This window comes from Hakea prostrata, chromosome 10 (genome assembly GCF_041222555.1).
Source record: "Hakea prostrata isolate BN-2017 chromosome 10, UWA_Hpros_2, whole genome shotgun sequence".
NCBI classification, from domain to species: Eukaryota; Viridiplantae; Streptophyta; class Magnoliopsida; order Proteales; family Proteaceae; genus Hakea; species Hakea prostrata.
In genome coordinates this window covers 38,027,556-38,049,634 of record NC_142609.1, presented here as the reverse complement: position 1 = coordinate 38,049,634, position 22,079 = coordinate 38,027,556, and the positions used below count along the sequence as shown (strand labels likewise).

Sequence of the window (22,079 nt, the reverse complement as noted above, 5' to 3'; positions counted from 1 at the left end):
GTCCCATCAAATCTTACTGAAAAAAGATGAAGAGTGGGGTAATGTTCAGGGCTGGTGGGAGCAGTAGTACCATTGATAGTTGTCATGTTGAAAAAATTGTCTGCAGTTCTTCAGTCTTCACCTTTTGAAAAAAAACTAAACGTCTCAGAATGCAATAGTCTAATAGAACCAGAGGCAAAAAAGAAGGAAAAATATGGTTATGGTCTAGTCTATTTTGGACAATGAACCAAGAATTGAACCAAACAATGAACTAAAAAACCAAACCAAAAGTTGAACCCAAAAACCAACCAAATAAATCATTAACAATCGATATCTTCTTCCACACACCGGAAAAAACGAAGATTTGTGTTGCGCACGATTGGGAAGATGATGCAGCAGCAGCTAAGGCGATGGCGATGGTGGCTTCTCTTCTTCTTTCCTTTTCTTCTTGGTCGAGCCCATTGTAGTGCAGAGAAAGAAATTGGTTGCGATGGATTTGCGAGGGTTTGCGATCGATGCAATCTCTAGCTGAAGCAGCAGGTTGTGGCCTGCGATTTTGTTTTCCTAGTCGCAGAAGCAAGCAGCGTTTGGTTCTTCTCTCTCTCCCTTTTTTCCCGGCTTGGGTGCAACAGTGCATGGTCGTGGGTTTGAGGGAATTTCCGTGGTTGCGGAGGTTGTGGGCAGAACTGCGAAGGGTTTTGGAGAAAAAAATAATCTGCTGTGGGTTTATGGGTTTGAAGAAAGAAAAAAAATAGAAGAACATCCTAATCGAACTTAGGCTCTGATACCATGTTGAAAGAAACGATTGTAGTATAGAATGGCTTTTTGATCAATGATCTCAAGCCCTCTATTTATAATTAAGTGGAAAGTATATTATTACAAGGAATAGAATTTTATATGAATACAAACTCTAATTTAACTCCTATACAAACTCTTATTAGACTCCTAATAAAATCCAACAAACTAAAAGGCTAAATTACTAAGATTGAATCAACAAAATAAATTTAAGTTAAATCTATTAATTAATGCAAAAACTTTAACAATGAATACGTGAAGATCTTTGGGATTTCGAATCCCCAATGCTTTTCCCTAACCGATATAACTCTACACTTCAAAGCAAATTAAAGATGGTCTTCCTAGATATGCCCTATCTTCGCAAGACTATTGTCCTTCGCCGAAGCTTGGCACGCTTAGTTTGCTAAGCTATAGAACATCTTTGGCCAAACTCAAACACAATCAACTAGAAGATATAGAATAATCAAATTAATGAAATATGCATGGTTCATCTACATCCCAAAGAAAAGGAACTAGTTACTTATTATCACAAAGTTCATAAGAAAAATAGAAATGAAACATAGAGAGAGAGAGAGAGAGAGAGAGAGAGAGAGATGTGGTCTTCTTCTTGAGCAATGAGAGAGATGAGACCCAAGATCCGTGTTCGCCGTCTTCTCCTCTTCTCTATGGCTGGCTTCTCTTTTATGTCTCCCGCACACAATGAATCCCCTCTCTTTACCCGTTGATTCGACCTTTATTCGTTCGGATTTTGGAAAAACTCAAAACTAGAAAGTTGTAGATATTTTCGATATCGTTCCATAGCATCTTGAACCACCACGATCCGAGCTCATACGAGAGAAATATGCCCAAAATACTGAAGGTAGGTCTGTTTACCCGATTTTCAGATTTATTACCAATTTTGTTCCTTAGACCTCCACCTGTTTCCAATTTGGCTAAGATCTCACTTTTCATGATTTCTTGGGCAGCAAGATTGAATGTCATGATTTAAAATCCACCAATATCTAATATATTTACCAACTTTACTCCATATTATCTCTAATAACCAAAATCACCTTTTTCCTGAAAAATACACAAATATAATCAATTAGCTCTCTTTTAATTAACTAAGTATGGGAAATTAAATCAAATAAATAATGATAAATGCATGCTTATCAGCTAGCTACCTACATGTTTCTATATAAACTCTCTGGGTTTATTTATTTATTTATTATTTTTTTTTGGGGGGGGGGTTGTGGAATGGAGAGTTTCAAGTTGTTGGGGAAAATCTCTGTTGGTTTTTGGGGTATTAATACTAATCTATAGGTTTATTTAATGAAGAAATTTGGTAAATCTAAAAGTTATTTGGTTCCAACATGTAAGCCATGAAAACCTTGTCAATTCTTTCATGGCTTGGGTTTTGTGTTAGATAATCAATGATTGGGATTGTTTTAAGTCTTACTGAGATTTCAGGAAACTTGAGCTCCTTGAGATGGAGTTTATAACCGTATATCTAGGACCAAAAACATGCACAAACTCAAATATCTCAACCAAAATTTGAGCACTTTGTACCATCACTGAATTTTTGTAGAACTGATACATTGTCCACTATTTAAAAAAATAATAATAAAACAAGGAAGAAAAAAAAGCCAACTTGAGACAGACCTAGAAATTACATAGTAACTTGACAAAGAATGAGAAAATCCTTGGTTCTTGACTTCTTGGCCGCACCACCACTCAGTAGTACTACCGGGATGCTCTACTAGGGGGTGCCACATCACTACAAAGAGATTGATTGAGCGGACTGCATCCAGCACGTCATAGTTCATATCTGGCAGTCACATACTGATGGTGTAATATTGTTGGGAGTTGGAACATGGTAGACTAGGGTAGTAGAGTGTCTTGACATATGTATTGTCCATTTTACTTGATTTGGGTGTCTATGTGATATGCAATGTTCACACTTAATTGTACTTTGTGGTTTGTAGTTGAAGCTTTTAAGTTTTTAAGTAATTCTTGCATATTTTTCCTATATTATGTGCCTTTTATTGTATAATTTACTTGCCAATTATGTTTCACAATCAAAACATTGTTAGAATAGGCAATATTACATTAATGGTTCAATTTTTACTGCCAATGAAAGGTGCAAATTCAATGAATAAAGTGGATTTTTTAGTTCAATATAATTTGGTGATTTAAATATCTTTGTTGAGCCTAAAACAAGTTTCCATTAGGGTGTGTTTGTTTGACTATAAAAAGGGGTGGGAGAAGAAAGGGGATGGAATTATGGTTATGCACTTCGTTATGGGGTTAGATTTAGTGGGGAGAGAGAAATGGAGATGGGATGGGATTTTGTGTGAAAGAAAGATGTGAAGGGATCTCAAGCTGGTTAACCTCAGGAGGGACAAGGCTTGTTCTTGTTGTTCCTATTCTGCCATTACTGTATTATTTGGTTAACATTCCTTACGGGAGTTTCTTTTGGACAGAGCATGATATCTAGTAATTTATGTCTCCTCAGTACAAAGTTTAATTATGTAATAGAACTATAAGTGTTGCCATCTCCTCCTTTCTTACAATGATACTTCTCGTCATAAAAGTCCTATTTTTTATTTTTTTTGGTACGAGGACGCCCTTTATATATAGGGAAATTTGGGATGGGGATATTATGTATTGCCGCTGGCAAGGAGTGAACCCACGACCACTCCACTGAGAAGTCAAGTCCTACTACTTTTATGCACTGGAGACTATTATAATTGCTTGGGCTATAGGAATGGTTGACCTGTTTTCCAGGGATCAGCATTTTTCACTTTCTAGTAATTTTCAGCTTATTTCAGGGCAAGTTTTTGCTGGAAGACTGGAACTTTCAATCTAGCAATATCTTATAATGTCTTCTCATTAAAAAAATAATAGTAATAAAATAAAATCTTATTAACTGCAAACTCCAGAAAGTCCCACGTGCAAGTGCATGTGTGGGCAATACAATGCTGCTCTAGCTAGTTTTAGGTGGCACAAAGAATAGAATAACTAAACGCTAATTGGCTTTACGTTAAACCCCCCCCCCTTTTCTTTTGCCTTTAGTATAGTGAGATAGAGTTTTAGACATTTTGAAATACAATAAATGCATGCTTTTGAAATACAATAAATGCATGCTCCAATATGAATTTGACTTTTCACATCACTTTTGCAGGTATGCTAAATACGGTGATGTTTCTCCTAAGGTTGATGTCTTCGCTTTTGGAGTTGTCCTTTTTGAACTTATTTCAGCCAAGGAAGCAGTGGTTAGGCCAACTGCATCTGCTGTAGAATCAAAAGGACTTGTGGCCTTGGTCATTCTCTTGCTCCCTTTAATTCAATGATGATGTCATTACTTCTGAAAATATCACTCATTAAAAATAACCATCACTACTTGGTATTTATACAGTTTGAGGATGCTCTTAATCAGCCCAATCCGGAAGAAGATCTCCGCAAGCTAGTTGACCCTAGGCTTGGGGTTGACTATCCACTTGACTCAGTTCTTAAGGTGGAAGCAGAGATAAGCAAATATCTTCTCAAGGTATAGTTACCTTACAAAATCTAATAAAGCTATTTGGCTGTTTTTATTGCAGATGGCTGAGCTTGCCATGGCTTGCACACAAGAAAATGTTGACTTGAGGCCAACCATGAGATCAATGGTAGTTGCCTTAATGACCCTTTCCTCCTCAACTGAGGATTGGGATGTCCGAGCATTCTATGGTAATCAGCCAATAGTAAATCTAATGTCAGGAAGGTAGCAGCAGCTAGCAGGAGCCTCCTCATTTTCATGTAACTTGCCGCTTCTGGAATGAATTTGGATGCTTCATCACTACTTGTATAAAAGAATCCATGGTATGAGAATTTGTTGGCTGAACCAAGTCAAATGCTGCTTGATGAGGCCATGAGTAAAGAAAATGAGATAAGACATTGAGGGTAAAATATTCCATAGCCATCAGCATTTGGTCCCGATAATGTGTATTAGTAAAGTTTCACCTTGGGTGTTCTGTTGTTCTTTGTAAAGAACTCATAATAGAATTGCAACCTAAATTTCTTCCAGTATCAAATTTCATTTTCAGAACTACTGTCCACTAAGAGGTTACAGAACCAAGCATGTTGGAATATTATTGGATTGAAATTCATTATTTTGCTTTACATCTTGACTTGACACTGTTTCTTTCACAAATTTGAAGTTGAAACACTCTGCCATTTCAGTAAAACAATGTTACAGGAAACAAATGGGAAATGCTGACCGGCCAATTTTGAAGGGGACCACATGGAAACTAGGCTCTCATGTCTAGCATCAGGAAACTGCATTTTCCCTTGGATGGGTGGAAGTTCTGAGGAGTTTTAATTGAGCAAGCTAAACTGAAACCAGCCTTTTCCCCTCTTTAGAAATGCCTCTAATAGTCCCCAAGCATAGGTATCAACCCTTCTTCCACACCAACTAATCCTGATTTATGATAAAAAGATGCACAAGTTCCAAAGGTCTACCTAGAACAGCAAGGTTAAGTGGAAATTCAAAATTGCTTGATCACTTGTGGTATAGAAAGAAGAGAACAAGTATCTCCAGATGTTGCTATAGTTGGTCTCCAGATGTTAAGTTTGTCAATTGGGACCAGAAGTTGGTTCCTTAACAGTCTGTTCATTTTCATAGCTTGGAAACTGTTGTCTTGGACTAGGCAACAGAAGGTGCAGAGGACATTGCAATTAGTCATACAGTTGAAAGTATTTGCTGAGTGATTGCTGTAGGATGGGAGGAGAAAAACATAGGGTTCAAGTATAGAACTGTAAGCACCATAAGAGAAGGCCATTTTCCCCCATAGGCATCAATAAATATCAGGTTTCAATGGCAGTTTGCATTTACTGTCATAAAATAAATACATATTGAGAGCTACATTAAAACCGTCGGTAGATCTGCTTATTAGCGGTAGTTTTTTATGACGTCGGAATTAATATGACACCAAAAATGCCTTTTCTTGTAGTGTTGATATTGAATTAGCTTTAAATTTCCATACTTGGTGTTCATGCCTGTTGAGATTTAAACAGGAACCACATTCCTTTTTAGTCAAAAACCTAGTACTTGTTATTCTATTCTCTAGGAACAAAAGAACACCAGAACTGTTTTCTGGAACCATTACCAAACCCATCCTTATTTTTGGCTCCTGAACTGCTGGTAGTGTTCCTGCTCAAGCTTCATGGAAAGGGCAGATCTGTGGTATAAAAGTTTGGAGCAGAGGTGGGTTATCAAACAATGGTCTTCTAGGTCCCCGAAAATTCTATATTCTGATGCGTCAAAAGAGTATTGATTTGGGTTTGCTGGTCATGAAAGCAGTAGCAAACCACCACATAAAGGGGTGGAGACTACAGATCCTGTCTTCACTCAGCTAAGTTCTTTCAAGTCAGAAGCCCTTCTGACAAGATTGTTTTTTTCTCCTTAGATTTTATTTTAAAGAGAGCATCTATTGATCAAAAACTGAAAAGATAAAAGCATCTTTTAGACATGCCTCTTGGAGCCAAATAGCAAAACATGGTGAAATGTGCTTCTAAGACAGGACATGGCCCTCCAAGCGAGAGAGTCTGCAACAGAATTGATGATTGGGTGTATCTCTTATCATCATTCATGATGGAATGCATAAAGAATATTTTCGTTAATAGCAAAGATTCTTTGAATATCATAGAAGAAGTTATGCCCATCCAAGGATACTTGGTGACCACCTTAATCTAGCTCTATTAGCTGAAGTAATTTGAGATTTTCAAGATCCAAGCTTTCAGTGGGCTACCTTTTCTGGATGTCATCTCCCTTCTGCATGATGATTTCTTACATGCAAGGTTGGAGGTTCGGCAATCAAATTTTATTTTTTACCCATTTTGGAGCCTATGCTTCCTTGGAATACCCTTTTTCAGCATTCACCACCTCCTCTTAGGCTCTGGGTCATCTTTAGGATTTCAAGCTCTTCAAAATAACTGAATTGCATGCCAAAATCTGTTTGGAGATGCTTAATTTTCTTTTTGGGCTCATTTTGAAGCAGAGGCATTTTGGTCTTTTTTCTTAAAATAGGGTTTTCACCTCCTATATTACAAAGTTGTTATTCATTGGTTGTAGTCAATTCACTGCCTCATGCAATGTAGTCATAGACTGAAGACCAACATAAATTCAAAAATAGAAAATTGGAGAGTTAACTAATAAAGCTATGGACTACGTGGAGAATTTATTGGTCCACTTACTAGGAACGTCGACAAACATTCTTTAGACGGTTGAGACATACTATATATCTAAGGAAATTTACGTCTCTCTTGTTGTATGTTATAATTCCATTTTCACTCAACAAACTCTTGAAGCATACATGATCCCCCCCCTTCAAAAAAAAACCCAATTTTCAAAATTGAGTAGCATTTTACCCCCAAAACAGTTAGATAATATCTTTGTTGCACAAATATCTTTAAGGCTAAGATAAACTTATTTTATAAAAAAAATATTTGGGAGAAAGGGGGAGCAGAACAAGACTGAAAATTAGAACACACAGATGCCTGAGCATTATATATCATGATATAAGAAAATACATAGGGAGATCATATCTCACAAAGACCCTTGTACCTAGGCTTATTATCATATTGAGCAGTAGAAGAAAACTCAGTTCGCTCGCTCTTTCTTTATGTTTCTACAGTAAATACAGAAACAAGAAAATATTGCAAATACTTGGCTATGTTACCGGAGATGTTACACATATATAACAACTCACTACTGCAGAACCACACATTTCTGTTGTCCAGGAACCATTCTGGTATAGTTTCCTTTCTTCATGGTATCTATTTCACTGGGATGCTGAGGTGAGCCATCATCATCTTCATCAGCCATCTTTAGGTTCAAATCTCCATTTTCAGAATCCTTGCAACCAACTGTTTCAAGAATGAGATCTTTGACCTCTTGGAACCTTTCTTCAGAGAGGGATACCTCTGCAAGAAGCTTCCAAGCATTTTCTTCAGAAGCTTCCTCATAGTCTTGCCTCCTCTTTAACACCATGTGTCCACTAATTTCCCACACTGCTGGGTTCACTTGAGTCTCCAGAAGCTCTGTGCTCACTTTACCAAGAGCTTGTTTCTCAGCATAACACTGTTGAGTTTTCACAGAATGGAATGAAACAGTAAAATGTAAGACTAGATTTATTTTCTAATCAGAAGCACAAGGAGCTAAGAAAAGAAAAGAAAAGATTAATCACCTGTGGGAAGAGAAAGACCCTTCTCCCAGAATCACAGATGAGAACATTGTAAGGGATGTTGTTGTCTTGAAGGCAAATGCAGGAAGCAGAGACAGCATTTGACAAGTCAAGCAGAGTATTGCCCCCCTCAAAGACAAGACCTCTGACCGGATAGTTCAACAGCTCAGAGATCTTCACACAACCATGGAAGGTGGTGATTTTTCGGCTAGGTGTCATCTCAATTGGAAAGGTCATTGCTAAATAATAAGCCTGTCCATGTTTAAGAGACATCATAAAAGGGTTGAGCTACATTGAGCTGTAAGAACCCATGAAGTTTAATTGTTGGAAAAACTACACTTGCAGTATAAAGAACGTAAAAGCAACCTGGAAATGAAGATGATTAATGGTGGCAAAGGCACCCAAGCTGTTGTAACCCAGCCTAAAATATGGATTGTCTGCTTCCACTGCCATATGGAGAGCAAGCAAGAAGCTCTCCTGATCAATCCTTTGAGGCAAACATTCGAAAATTCGAGGAATTAAAAGGACATGACCATACTCAATGGGACTCACCTGCAAATTACAGTACAAAATCAAGGTACATCAATCAAGTTTGAAGAGAAGGGTAGGTGTAGGAATTGTAGGAACCCACTTACATTGATAGCAACAACACTAGGACTGTGATGAATATCAATGGGTGCATATGGAAAGAAATTAGCTTCATCATCTTCACTCCGTTCAAGCTGGAAGAGCACTTCCTCCTGCCCAACTTTTGTGAAATTGAATCTCTTCTCATCAAAGTTCTGGAGAACCTTATCGACTCGGAACTCGGTGGGTCTCTTCTTAAGATGACGACCTTCGTTCAATTGAGCGATGAAGCCATACTCACCCGGTATTACCTGCAGAGATGTTAGTAGAAAGAATTGGGCTCCCATGGGGGAGAAATTGAAATTGCTGCAACCTGCAACCCTCGGGTCACATATTCGATCCCCACTTACCTACAAAAATCAAACCAAAAAATGTATGTAAATTAGAAAAGAGGGGAAGAATCTAGACGAAACCTTGGTTTCACAGGCAGTGACATCGTAGCGGAAGAGCCCTCTTTGCATGCGATCCTCCCACTGCAAATAAATTCACGGAAGATGGCTCAAGAAGATGAACAACAGTGAAAATGGAACCCAGTTCTTGGAATAAGCAGAGATACCTCTCCAAGGAGGAGTGAATCCAGAAAAGCCACCGGTGCTTCTGTCTTCTCATCTGCAATCATTTCGTTCCCACGGACCATCTTGTTCATGGCCTTAAAAGTGTACAGTGGTAGCTTCATACCTGTTCCAAACCCAAATTAATCAAGGCACAAAGAAACCAAACAAAGCTTAGCCCAACAGAAGAACAGGGGTTCAAAATAGAAATACCTTGCATGCAACACTTGCCCAGACAATTCCGACCGCAACCAGACCCCTCTGCTTCCTCTTTCTGGTAATTGGAAACCAGACTGGGAACCCTTTTGATCTTCAACAACATGACTGCTCTATTTGAATCTTTTATCTAAGTTCTAAGGTAGTAAAACGTAAAATTAGAAGGAGAAAGCAAACGAACAGAAACCACCGCCGGCGAGGAAGAGGAGATCGGAGGGGCTTCCTCCTTCGGAAGGCAGAGCACCACGTCCACCGTGCGGCGAAGGATTGCTGGTTTCAACTACACAACCCTTACGTCGTACTGGTCGGACATGGATGAGAGGCCGGAAAACTCTAGATATAGCCGTGATGTCTACAACTCTGCAACAACTGGGTTTTACCCCTTCTGCTTTGCTTTCTCTTCCTTTTCTTCTCTCCTTCTGCTACTCCTAGCAAATCACTTCAACAAAAACCTAAGTAGATCACGTACTAGAACGAACCATAAATCCGAAAACCCAGAAGACCAGAACCCCAGAAGACACGAGACAAGAAAGCTTTTCTTCCAAGAACGCTCTCTCTCTCTCCCTCTCCCTCCCTCCCTCGCGCAGAAGATAAAGCTGTGCAAGGTGAATCTGCAAACGAGAGGACTTGAAATATATAGATTAGGCGACGGAGGAACGGTAGGAGAAGGGTTAAAATGTAAATAACAAAGAGAGGAGAGAGAAAAGGAGAGGTGGGCGAAGGGTAAAAGAGGTATGGGGTAAAAGTATGAGTCACAGAATTAAGGAATCATGTGAAGGCTTGAACACGTGGCAGGTACGCATTGGTGAAGGACTACTTTTTCCAATTATATCGGGATTTGACGAGGAACGGAAGAGTGGAAGACTTGGAGTGGGAGAGAGACGAGATTTTTTTCCTCTCATTTTCAGTATATTTACGATTTTAACCTCACGAGAAAACGGCTTTAACGGCAGAGACCTACCCAACGTGGTACACGTACGGAAAGGATAAGAGTTGGGGGGGGAACGCCGGAATTGGGTCGATGGGTGCTGATGTCAGCCAAGTAGTATCGACGCATGAATTGTGTGATTCATGTGAATCCCTCGGACGAGAAAAGCTCGGAGGAAAATAGGTATTTCTTTTTTTAATAAAGAATATAAGGTTTTTTTTAGAAATTTTTTAATTTCGTGCTAGTGCAGGATTGGTAGAGTGGTAGAGACCCATACTTCTCAGTGAGGATCATGGGTTCGATCCTTTCAGACAGTGCCTTCCCCGATGATATGCGTGCAAACTGGCCCGAATGAACCTTAGCTTCTAAAAAAAATCAATTTGTATATCAAATTTGGGTAAGAAAAGGTAAATGTCATTTAGTTTCATCAAATGTCATTTGGACCCTTCTTAGTTGAATAATATGACTTACCTACTTTTTTACCTAACAAAGTCATCAAATTTTTATAAAATTTGAAACTATCCAATTCTCAATTACTTTGGTAATTTTTTTCCAAAAAACAAATTACTTTAATTGTTAAATATTAAATTATCCTAAATAACCCTAATCTTAAATTACCCTCAATAACATTAGCAGTTAAAACCATAAATAAATAAAATCCTGAGGGTGGTTCAATTGGCAAAAAACTAATGCTTTTATGTAGGAAGTCAGAATTTGAATCCCCTTAAGGCTAAGGGCAAAACTATATCTAGATTAATTAAATATGAAAGCTCCCATAATGATGTCGTCAAGATGCACGTGAAGTCGTGAATTGGTCTGAATAAACCTTAAATTCCATTTAAAAAAAAGAAATTAAAAGTGTTGGCAATCTAAAGTATAGGGTCAGTAAATCCAAAAATGTCTTAATGTGAGCATTAGAAAATTTGAATTTATTAGTGTTTAAAGTTTTTTAAGTTTTGATACATTATTTTAGACTCAAAGGGTTAAAAGTGGAATATATTAACATCACTATACAACATATGAAAATGGAATCAATATGAAGTCTCTTTAGTGCATTTTTATATTTTTTTCAAGGGTCGTTGAATGAAATAGAACTCTATTCTTTGTATCATGGACCTCTTTTTTCTTTTTTTTGGTTACCCACACAAAGCAGCGAGAGGGAAAATTTATTAATTGGAAGGAGAAAGCCAAGGGAACAGAATTACATAAAGACTATGGCTAAAGAACATAATTGGGCCAAATAGTCGTGCCATCCAACGACTTGGCCCTCCAGGCTAGGTGGTCAGCAACTAAATTGTTCCACCTAGAAACATAAACAAAGGAGCATTGCAGAAAGCAGTGCCCAAACTCCAGAATATCATGTATCATGGACCTCATGGTGATGGTATTGGTGTGCCTCATGTGAAATTTTGACTATTCATTGGATGATTTTATTAATCTACAAATGTTGAGATAGTGGACCACCCAATCAAATAGTGTTCTCTAACCCCTATAGAAAGATACCTTATCCTTAAATAGATTCCATCCATAAGTGTTTGATAGGGTGAAATGGTCAAAAATATTGATAAAATATACTTTTTAAATGATCTAAGTAAGGTTAGGCTACAATAGTTTTATGTATAGCACTATACCCTAGTCATTGAAAACGCATAAAATAACATTGAAAATCATTGTTTAGGGAAAAAAAAAATTAATCATGTGACATTGTATTGAAAAAGTTTAAAGAAAATTTAACCAATAACTAATTTAGCATGTGACATTGTTGGGAAAAATTTACTAAAAAAAGAGGTTGCAATTTGCGAAGAGAAATAAAGATGTTTACAATCGATTCGAAAATTAATAATTATATGGGCTAAAGATGGCCGGTAGTGGTCCATAGCCACCTTCTACTTGTCTTCTCCTCCATGAGCGTTGAAGATTATTCAAGACGCTAATATTTTTTATTTAAGATGTATTAGTCTAATTTTCTTCAAATAAAATGAGAAGTTTGATTTGTGATTAATCTTATATTTCTTTTTCTTTCAAATTATTGGAATTATTGATTTCAAGTATTAATATAAAAATATCAAATTCATATTCATCATTTAACACGTTTTATTTACGACCAGGCTCGTATTCATTATTTATTGAAACTTTAATTTATGAGATTCTTGTCGTGTCAAATTTTGACTCCATTACAGTTATTTTTTTGGATGAATTGTATCCTATGGTGTTAATTTCCTTTAAATTGTACATCAACGCATTGAATTTACAGTGATATAATGTAAACAAAACATACATTTATAACGGAGTTCACCCTCATCCATAATGGAATTTTTTTTTCTTCTAGTAGATCATTGATTGTAGGATATTAAATACAACAAATGGCTATGGTTGGTTAGACTAAAAATTGATCTGGTGACACTAAAAAATTGTTTATAATATTATCTTTTTTGTTTTTAGTAACATTACATGCACTATAGTCATTATGAGATAATACTTAAAATTCTATTTGGTGCCTAATCGATACACATTGTTTTGTTTTCATGATTAAGAGAGTTAGGTCATGTTAAACAAATTAGGATGGATCAGACCTAGAAAAACCCTCACATAGTAGAATTTGGGTTTGGGATTCTTAAACCTAGACCAATATTTGGTAATGGACCATCCATTTCCTTGTTAATGTGTGTCATGTATCACATTATATCAGATGGTTGAAATCTATTTATCAGTCATATCAATCAACTGAATGATGTGACTGATAAATGGATTTCAATCATTTGATTTGATGTTAGGACACATAGCACACATCTATAAAGAAATGAATAGTTCATTTTTTATAAGAAAAGAATTAGATTTACAGTAACCAACCCAATCCAACCTGACCTATTGAAGGTTTGGATTTTTTTTTTCCTTGAAAGGAATTCTACACAGAGTGGAAAACCTTCCCTTCTATGTTGTTTGGATGCCGTGAAATGGAAAGTAAAGTTTGAACTCAGAGTGCGAAATCAGTGACGTCATGATCTTTGTTTTGAAAAAACATGAGTGGTGGTTGTTTGGTGGAAACGTGGTCGAAGGTAAAAACAATGCGTGTGGCTTCTCAGTGGTTTTGAGAGTTGGAATTTGGAAAGCCGTGAAAAGCCCCAAGCGGGCGTTGAGGGAGGGAGGGCTTGACGTATCTCTTCCTTCCATGATAGGATGGGACCTCATGAAGGTGGACCCCACAGAAGAAACACATGTGTCATTCATTGTATTACTGTCGGTTTTTGGCTTGACTCTTGTTTGCTTGTTTGGTTCACGTGAAATGTCATCTGACAGCAGCCAGATTCACGATCACATCAACACCTAAAATTCACCTCTCAAAATGCATCTTTTATCTCATCCATTAATTTTAAACCCCAAATGGTTTATTTATTTATTTTCTTATTTTAGTAACCCCAAATGTTTGGGGTTATTTTTGTTTGCAAGAATCTGTGCTCGTTTGCAATGGTGAGTGGAAAAAAATGGGTGAAAATATATATATGTGGACTCTATGTAGCAGGGTAAGGAAAAAATAAAGAAAAATAATGAATTTTGTGAAAAAATATTAATTATAGGTTTCATATATTATTTTTTTACAAAATTACACTCATTTTGTGGAATTATCAAAAAAACTTGGGGTGAAAAAGTTAGAAACTTGTCCCTAATTTTTTCACTCAAATTTAAGGAAATTTGTTTCTAATTTTTTTTTTCCAAGCAACCAAACAATTTACACTTCTAAGATTTAAGGTTATATTTGTTTGTAAAAGTAGAGTGGGTAAAAAGGATAGGAAAAAACATGTGGGCCACATGTATAGCGTGGTGAGGGAAAAGAAAAGGAAAGTGATGAATTGTCAATTGTGGGTCCTGTATTTTGTTTTTCTACATTTTTTCACAAAGTCTAAGGGTCTGTTTGGTTACATGAGTCTGGAGATTTAAAATATCTAGAGATTTCAAATCTATAAAATTATAATTTATAAAATAGATGTTTAGTTTAGAATGAAATCTGTGGATTTTTTTGGCCAAATTTAACTTCTTCTTTTTTTTGTTACGAGGTTCATCCGAGCCAGCAGCTTGCGCGCAATTACATCCTCAAATTAATGCCGTCGAATGGGTGCGAACTCAAGACCTCCCCGTGGGAGGTAGAGTCTTTAACCGCTTTACTAACCCATCATTGGATTTATCCAATAAAACTATTTAATCAACGTAATTTTTATAAATGTGTAAATGTATATGTTTTTTGAAATCTCTGGATTTCACCTCTTACCCATAAATCTACAGATTCACATTTTTAGTGTAAAAAGATGAATCTTTAGATTTCATGAATCTAGAGATTTTTACAACCAAACGGGTATAATTATCAGATTCATGAATCCAGAAATTTGAAATTTCTGAATTCATGTAACCAAACAGGCCCTAACACATTTTGTGGAATTTTGAAATGACTTAAAATGAAAAAAATTAGAATGCTACCTCATCAGACAAGTTTTCTTAAATCAAGAAAACTTGTCTCTAACTTTCTCATCCTAAGCAACTAAACAATATACATTCTAAGAATTTAATCGAAAAATAGCAAAAATTTAATTTTTTTTAAAATTTTCCCATCCCAGTGATCCCACCTGGGTCACCTTTACTCCATCAAACAAACCTAGCTTAAAGGAAAAATAGGAAAAAAATTATTTTTTTCAAAAATTTTCTCACCCCTTTTTCCCACCCCATCGTTATTCCAGCAAAGCAGTCCGATTGAATTACATTTTGCACTTGAAAAATCTAGACTGTCACTTGTCAATAAAAATAATAAGATAATAAATAAATCAAACCATTAGTTTAAAAGTATATCATATCTACATAATAAAATAAGCCATTATTTTTTTAAGCATCATTACAGGACCCGTGGGAAAAGAGGAAAAGAAAAGGTGTAAGAAGGAGAAAAGTTTAAACTTAAAATCTCTTTAAATTTACTCTCTTCATGTATAAGAAGTTATCAGTGTACCTGGAGCACATCCATATATCGAAATATTTAAAGAAAAAAATTATTATATTTGGTTACTTAGCTAGCACGGTTCGTTGAACCTAGACACAAAATTATTATTATTATTTTATTGAATATACAGTCGAATTTGATAGATGTTCTTTCATCCACCAGGTGAGGAAAACGAGCTGATGTTCAGATTTTTTTTTTTGATAAACAATAATTTAATTAGAAGAAGAACAAGAAATGCTAAGACATCCTGATTACAAGTTTCAAAAAGTCAAGAAGTGGAACTAAATTATACAGTTCGACTTACCACGAATTGAACTTTCCTAATTAAAAAATTGACTACAGAATTAACCCACCTAGAAATATAACGAACTGATCAAGACGGTTCAAGATATTCAGATTTTCAATTGTAGTGATTTACTTATTGGAGAGCATTTTAAGCATTAGATGACAAATAATACAAGGAAGGTTCCTTAAATTTGTCGAGGTTTGATTACATACAACAAGCAAGAGACTTCTAGGAATTTTCTTCCCTGGATTTCTTTTTAACTTCGTCAGACTCGATGTTGATGGGTATCTTACCCAAAAAACAAGAAAAAGTTTTGATGGGGGTAGGATTATCTATTTAAAGCCAACAATAGAGTGTGCACGAAATTTATCAATTAGAGTGTTTTTGGTAAAAATCAAATATGATTATTGTAGCTAAAGTGGGTTTAAGGGCACTCCATTTTTTTTCTTTTCTCTAAATAACACTTGTTCCTTATTTTGGCTTTTTTTTTTTTTTTTTTTTAAATCAAAATTTTACTCTATAGACATTTCTTTTTCTTTCACGTCAAGAAGAATTAAGATTTTGTTCTTGTGAGAAACATTTCTTTTTTCTTCCTTTCTTCTTATGCTTTGATGGTATTGCTTCAAATGGAAACTGTGGATTTTGACCAATGAGTAGATAGCGTTGCTGCCTAAGATAAATAATAGAATGAAATTGCTTGGCATTCCATAACTTTCATTCAAGAAGCAAATCACAAATTTCTCAAAGGCAATAAACGTTATTATTATTATTATTTTGTTCAAAGGATATTTTTTTTTTTTCTCTATATATAGAGGATGGGGATATTACATAATGACATAAGCAAGAGTCGAACCTATGACCTCTTCACTAAAAGGTTTTGGTCTTATTAATCGAACAATCTTGTGCTAGCAAGTCAAAGGATACTTATATTGAACTCTAGACTCTCTAAACTAATTGATCTAGAGTTAAATAATAGTTATCTACAATAACAAAAAAGGGGTGGGATGTACACCAAACCTGATCAAGACTAAAGATCCTAGCTCCACATCCGCAAAACAGTTATCTGTCTGAGCAACAAAACGAAAGCATACAAAATCAATACTAGAGCTCAAATGTCTATTCTCCTTAATAAGACTGCAACATGCCTAATCTAATGAATGGGGCTGTCTATTGAGGGCTTGAACCATAAATTTGGTTTCATGTCACATCACACACCATTCAACATAATAACACAATCATGAGCAAGAGTAAATCAACAGTTCAATATTAAAAATAAAAGTATCGTAAATAGTCAAAGGATCTCAAAAGGATCTCAAAACAATAAGCAGAAGCGAAGACAAACTGTTTAAATTTTAATCCTCAAATGAAATGTTAAACTAAAAAGAAAAAAAGAAGAAAGCAAAGTCTATTTCTTCTAACGTTTTGACTTCTTCTCCAAGTGTTTATATACTTGCATCTTCAGATCTCTATCTAATTTGTAAGCCCATAAACGTGTTCTATCATTGTTGATTAGGGCCTTGATAGTACTCTATACTGGCACTCAGATTGTACCGCAGGTCACAATAAGCTCCCATCGATTCTTCTATTGTAATATCAAGGGAAAATACCTTCGAACTTGAACTAGGGGTCTCTTCTTCACCTGTGCAGACATCTAAAATAACAAACCATGAGAGATGAGTTCTAGAAAACTCAGCGAGTAATTCAAATCAATATACATATCCACCACTCAAATATGAGATAAAACTATTTATATGCTGATCTGATATGAAGTGTCATGAAATGCACTAGTATGAGGTAATGCTCAAATATTCTAACCAATGTAAGTCTCTTTTTTGGTAGACATGCATTAAGATATAACATCAACATCCTCTAAGTAGGTCTCATCACTCTAATCCCTTTCGGATACCGGGTAAGGGGTATAGTCCATATCACCAACATTGGCTGGGATGGACCACTTTCTCACCACAACATTGGCATGAGTACTGGCGCGTGTCAGAGAAAAGTCTAGCCCAATGCAAGTTATCTACTTAATCGTATCATCCCAGGTTCAAATACTTCCCCTCATGCATCTCACCTTCTTGGTTCAATATCATTCTCGATCTAGAATCAACGTATCCTATGGCTCCAATCAACTCGGACTACGCCTTCTCTTAACCCTATCGGTCATTCACATGTAATGAGTGAGAAGCTCTCATGCATCTAGCATTTTCGGGCGCCCACTAGCCTAGGCCTATTATATGCAACCCTACCAATGAATGACCCCTACAATGTGGTTGTGTCCTCTCACGGACTGGTTACCTGTCTTGAGCGCCCACCAACCCACACTGTTGCCCCGGGTCACTTGGCATCAATACTTCAGTCAATAGGGTAATGACATGATGGGGGGCCTAATCATGTTTCATCTAGACAAACTTAGAGATGCCACCGACGCTACATGTTCCTTCTAAGGTTCCTAGGGCAATGGTTATTGCACAACCCCAGATGAAGTCCATTTTTATTCTGGCTCAACAATAATACTTACAATTCAATAAACAATCATGATTTTATAATTTCAGAACATTGCAATAATAGAAAAAGTCTCTCAATAGTGGCATACAGTTCAATATGCAAGTTTAATATCATATTAGGAATTAAAGATAAACATAAATATATGAATGTCCTCACCTTGCAAGTAAATTGTACTTTTTCAAAAGAAACAAAAAATACTCTAACGCGTCCCAATAATCGTATTTAAATGCTGGTTAAAAGTTAGAAACAGTCTTAGAAGTCCTACGTTGAAAAGTAAAAACAAAACCATTACTATTGGGTATGGATCTCATGAATAGTAACAATATGGGTCTCCTGTGTCCTAGGGGACCTATGGTCAGTCAACCCAAAAGGGGGGGGGTAAGAGTCGCTTGAACATTACCCACTATGGGTCGCCAAGGGAAACCCATGCTGGTAGACCCTAGTCTGAGTACGAAAAGAATCTAATCCAACATTTGGATGGCTGCGGGATTGGGTTCCAAACCTCTTCCAAAATGAAAAGAAAATTTTAAAAACTCCTAAGAATATGATCTATCAACAGCAAGCATTTGGAAACTCAAATCGAATAAAAAACCTAACGGATCACAAATAGGTCTTCTCCGAATCTATCCGAAAAGAAAAATGTAGAATAGAGTGATTGTGGAACCAGTCTAGAACAAACAAAGTAGGGTTTAGGTCTCCTTTACCTAAGGATCTCTCCACAAGGATCCACTAATGGCGAAATCAAATGGAGATGAACAAATCAAACGGAGGAATTAACTAACCTTAGAAACCTTAGTTGGAACATGAAAAGTTCTCCGTACAATCTTCGCAATATTCTCCCTCTTCGCAACGAGCTCTATGACGTTTTTTACCGTCTAGGGAGTGAAATAACACGTTTTAGGTTGAAGAAATCATTAAATAGGGTCCGGAACACCAAAATACCAAAACTATCCTTTTTTACTCACGAACACCAATATGGGTCGCCTAGGGAGATCCATACCTCTGGAATTATTCCAGGAGCAATTTCGAGGGTGGTTCTTCACTTGGCTCTTCTTAAACCACACCCAGAGGTTCTTACATGATCTTTGAGACCTTCCAAACGTGTTGCCAATGAACTCTTGATTCACTATCCATGTCTGTCATTGTTTGAGTTAGATCTTCTTCCAAACTTCAACAACATTCCAGCTTCAACATCGTCATCCACTTCCATTGGTTCATGTTTTAATCCAATGGTCTCTATCTAGATGACTCACAGTTGTCTTCTAATCACATTTTGGGTTCTTGGACCTACAATATGGATTTTCGAGTTAGGATCATAAGGGATTTTACAAAAGGATACCAAGAGCTTGGGTAACTAAAGCTAACGTGCTAACGAAAGACCATCTCGAATCACCTCTAAATCGAGAATGGATGTAGACCGAGCTATAGAAGCTTTGGATTGCACCACAAGATAAGTACCATCTGGTTCCTAAATAAGAACTCCTTGACCTCCTCTCCTGCTATGCTTATCCCATGAACCATCTGTGAAGATCTAATATAGTCCTTCCTCTGCCTCAACCACTAAGGTAGTGGGGGGCTCCTCATTGGAGGGCCCAACAGACCTATGATAATATTGCTAAATTTCAGCGTTAAACAAAGTGAAAGAATGCAAAGTAGATGGAACATGTGGATAACATCCATGAAACAAAGCTGCATTACGTGATTTCCAAATGGTCCAACATAGAGTACTCCACATGACATCCACAACATCCAGATCACCAAAAGAACTTAATTTAGAATGTACAAAATCAATCCAATTAAAAATAAATGATCCTAAATATCATATACATCAATCATAAGAGGGCAAAGTCGCTAACATTCCCTAGCATCTGGGGGAAAAAAAAATAAAGCATGACACATAGCTTCATAGTCAAATGCACAAACCAAACATAAATGTGAGACAACATTATTCCCCTTGGAAGGGTCTTACTAAGAGGTAATTCCTCATGGGAGACCCACCAAAGGAAGAGATTGTTTTCCAACAGGAGACTCACCAGAGGATGTTGCTATATGTCCTTGTATGGTTGTTTACATCTTCTTTAATACATCTTAGAAATTTTTATTCAAGCTTACCTGAAAGCCATCAGCTCCTGGCGCTTTATAGGAAGAGAAATTGAAAATTGCTTGTTTTTATATCATCAATCAGAGGTGGGAGACTGATAAATCTAGCCTCCTCATCTGTATTCACTTGGTCAAATAATACATCAGTTATCCCTAGATTTGTGGGGTTGGTAGTTGAGAATAAGTCCTCAAAGTAATGGGAGAATTGGAATAATTTTCCCCGTGGGTGTTTGAAGAAATTTTATGGTGGTAATATCCTGTGTTTCAGTCTTTGTTATGAATAAAATCTTGCCTGGATTTTTGCATAAAAAAAAGTCTCCTCAACATTAACAATCAAATAAAATTTTGACTCAATAGAGTTAAACAAGTTCTGTCAGCATGAAGATTCTTCCAAGTAGATGATAGGAATTGAAAAAAGTGAGGGTGAGATACAAGCAGATTAGAAATGAAAAAGCTTTCTGAAAGACAAATTCTTGGGAAAAAGTGAGAGGACAATGGGATTATGGTCAGATCCAAGTTTATCAGAGGGAATAAAGTTTCATTAAGGTCGTCCATAATTACAAAGGGGTCAGAGATAGATTCCAGAAAATCACTCAAGTCTCTCCAGCATTTGATTTTTTCCCAAGTTTGTTTGGTTCATAGATGCAGATTATCCATCCTATTAACATATCAATAATTTTCATCTGGACAGCAATAAAGTGGGAGAAATTAATGTTTGTCAACACATACTGAGTGTTATTGTTTAGTAAGAACACACAGAACCCCCTTTTCACCTGGACTTACTAGAGCAAGGTATGGATGAAATGGTTTTGTGGAAACTGAGCAGTTTAGGGAGATTAATTTTATTGAAATCCTTGCATTTCAGTTCACAGATAAAGAGCAAATCAACAGAATAATGAGATACATGGTTAGACAAACAGTTCAAGGTTGTTTGGGAAAGAATACCCAAGCCAACTAGTTAAAAGAATCCATAAAGCGACACTATAGAAAATGGGAAGTAATACAGTAATCAACAAGAATGTAGAAAATAAGTAACATGCTTAAGTGTTGTAATTTTATTAGTTTTATTTAAAAATTCAAAAATCTCGTTTTGATTAATCAGCTGTATCTTTTCCTAATGAATACCTACATTGCCAATAGGTGTTTCTCTTGAGAGACTAGTTTGGTAGTTAACAAACAAGCCTTAAGGGAAGGGATGTGTTTCTTAGAGATGATGACCCTTAGTGATGTTTTTTACTTTCCTATATAAAGGTGAAAGGGGTTGTTTATTCGAGTGTAGACGTTGTTTGAAGTAGTTTTTTAAAACTGTGTCTATGACGGATTGGTGAATATAGCTTTCGGATCCATTAGTTCATCGTTACAGAGTGCATCATCTACGATGGAGGGGTTGGTTGATCTTGGGAGTGAAAACGCACTTAGAACCTGTGTGCACTATTCGGGGCTTTTAAATACCTTAAAGAAAGTGCGACACCATCCACATGTCTCAACTCCGCCAACGTTGTTTGAGTATCACTTGATGGATGTGCACAACAATGTTTTTGACAAGTAGACTATTCATGCCATAGAAAGAGATAAGTTGTCATACTCAGTACTTGGTATTCTGTTTTGTCTTATACGGTAGTTTTTGACATCATATTTTCAAGGGATAATTACTATTGCCTCCCTGTACTTTGATTTTATTACTATTGTATCCCTTATACTTTTCAAAATTACTAATTCAACCTTTAACTTTGTCGACAATTACTAATGCCCCCTACTGTTAAGTTCCGTTAGTTTACTGATGATGTGGCACTTTTATATTTTTTCAAAAACCCTAAAATACCTTTATACTTATCTTTTTATTTATTTACCCTTTTGTCAAGTTATAGTAGTACCCTTAATTAACTGCGGAGAAAAAAGTAACTAT

The 22,079-nt window shown here is 36.3% G+C and overlaps 2 protein-coding genes across 2 annotated transcripts in view; one reads left to right on the top strand and one right to left on the bottom strand.

Annotated features, from left to right (window-relative positions):
• The window catches only part of CERK1 (chitin elicitor receptor kinase 1), a 62,196-nt gene extending 57,519 nt beyond the window's left edge, over positions 1-4,677 (top strand). The window contains exons 10-12 of the mRNA XM_089136720.1: positions 3,938-4,076; positions 4,172-4,270; positions 4,356-4,677. Of these exons, the coding sequence (XP_088992846.1) occupies positions 3,938-4,076; positions 4,172-4,270; positions 4,356-4,520 (403 nt within the window). The 3' untranslated portion in view covers positions 4,521-4,677. The remainder of the gene's footprint in view (positions 1-3,937; positions 4,077-4,171; positions 4,271-4,355) is intronic.
• Positions 4,678-7,273: 2,596 nt separating this feature from the next.
• VTC5 (GDP-L-galactose phosphorylase VITAMIN C DEFECTIVE 5 (VTC5)) lies at positions 7,274-9,983 on the bottom strand. Its single transcript, XM_089137872.1, has 7 exons — positions 9,368-9,983; positions 9,160-9,281; positions 9,017-9,076; positions 8,612-8,854; positions 8,343-8,528; positions 7,980-8,228; positions 7,274-7,873 (listed from the first exon to the last, which is right to left on the bottom strand). Exons 1-7 carry the CDS (start codon positions 9,474-9,476, stop codon positions 7,502-7,504), a joined length of 1,341 nt encoding a protein of 446 aa, XP_088993998.1. The 5' UTR covers positions 9,477-9,983; the 3' UTR covers positions 7,274-7,501.
• Between the last annotated feature and the right edge of the window lie 12,096 nt (positions 9,984-22,079).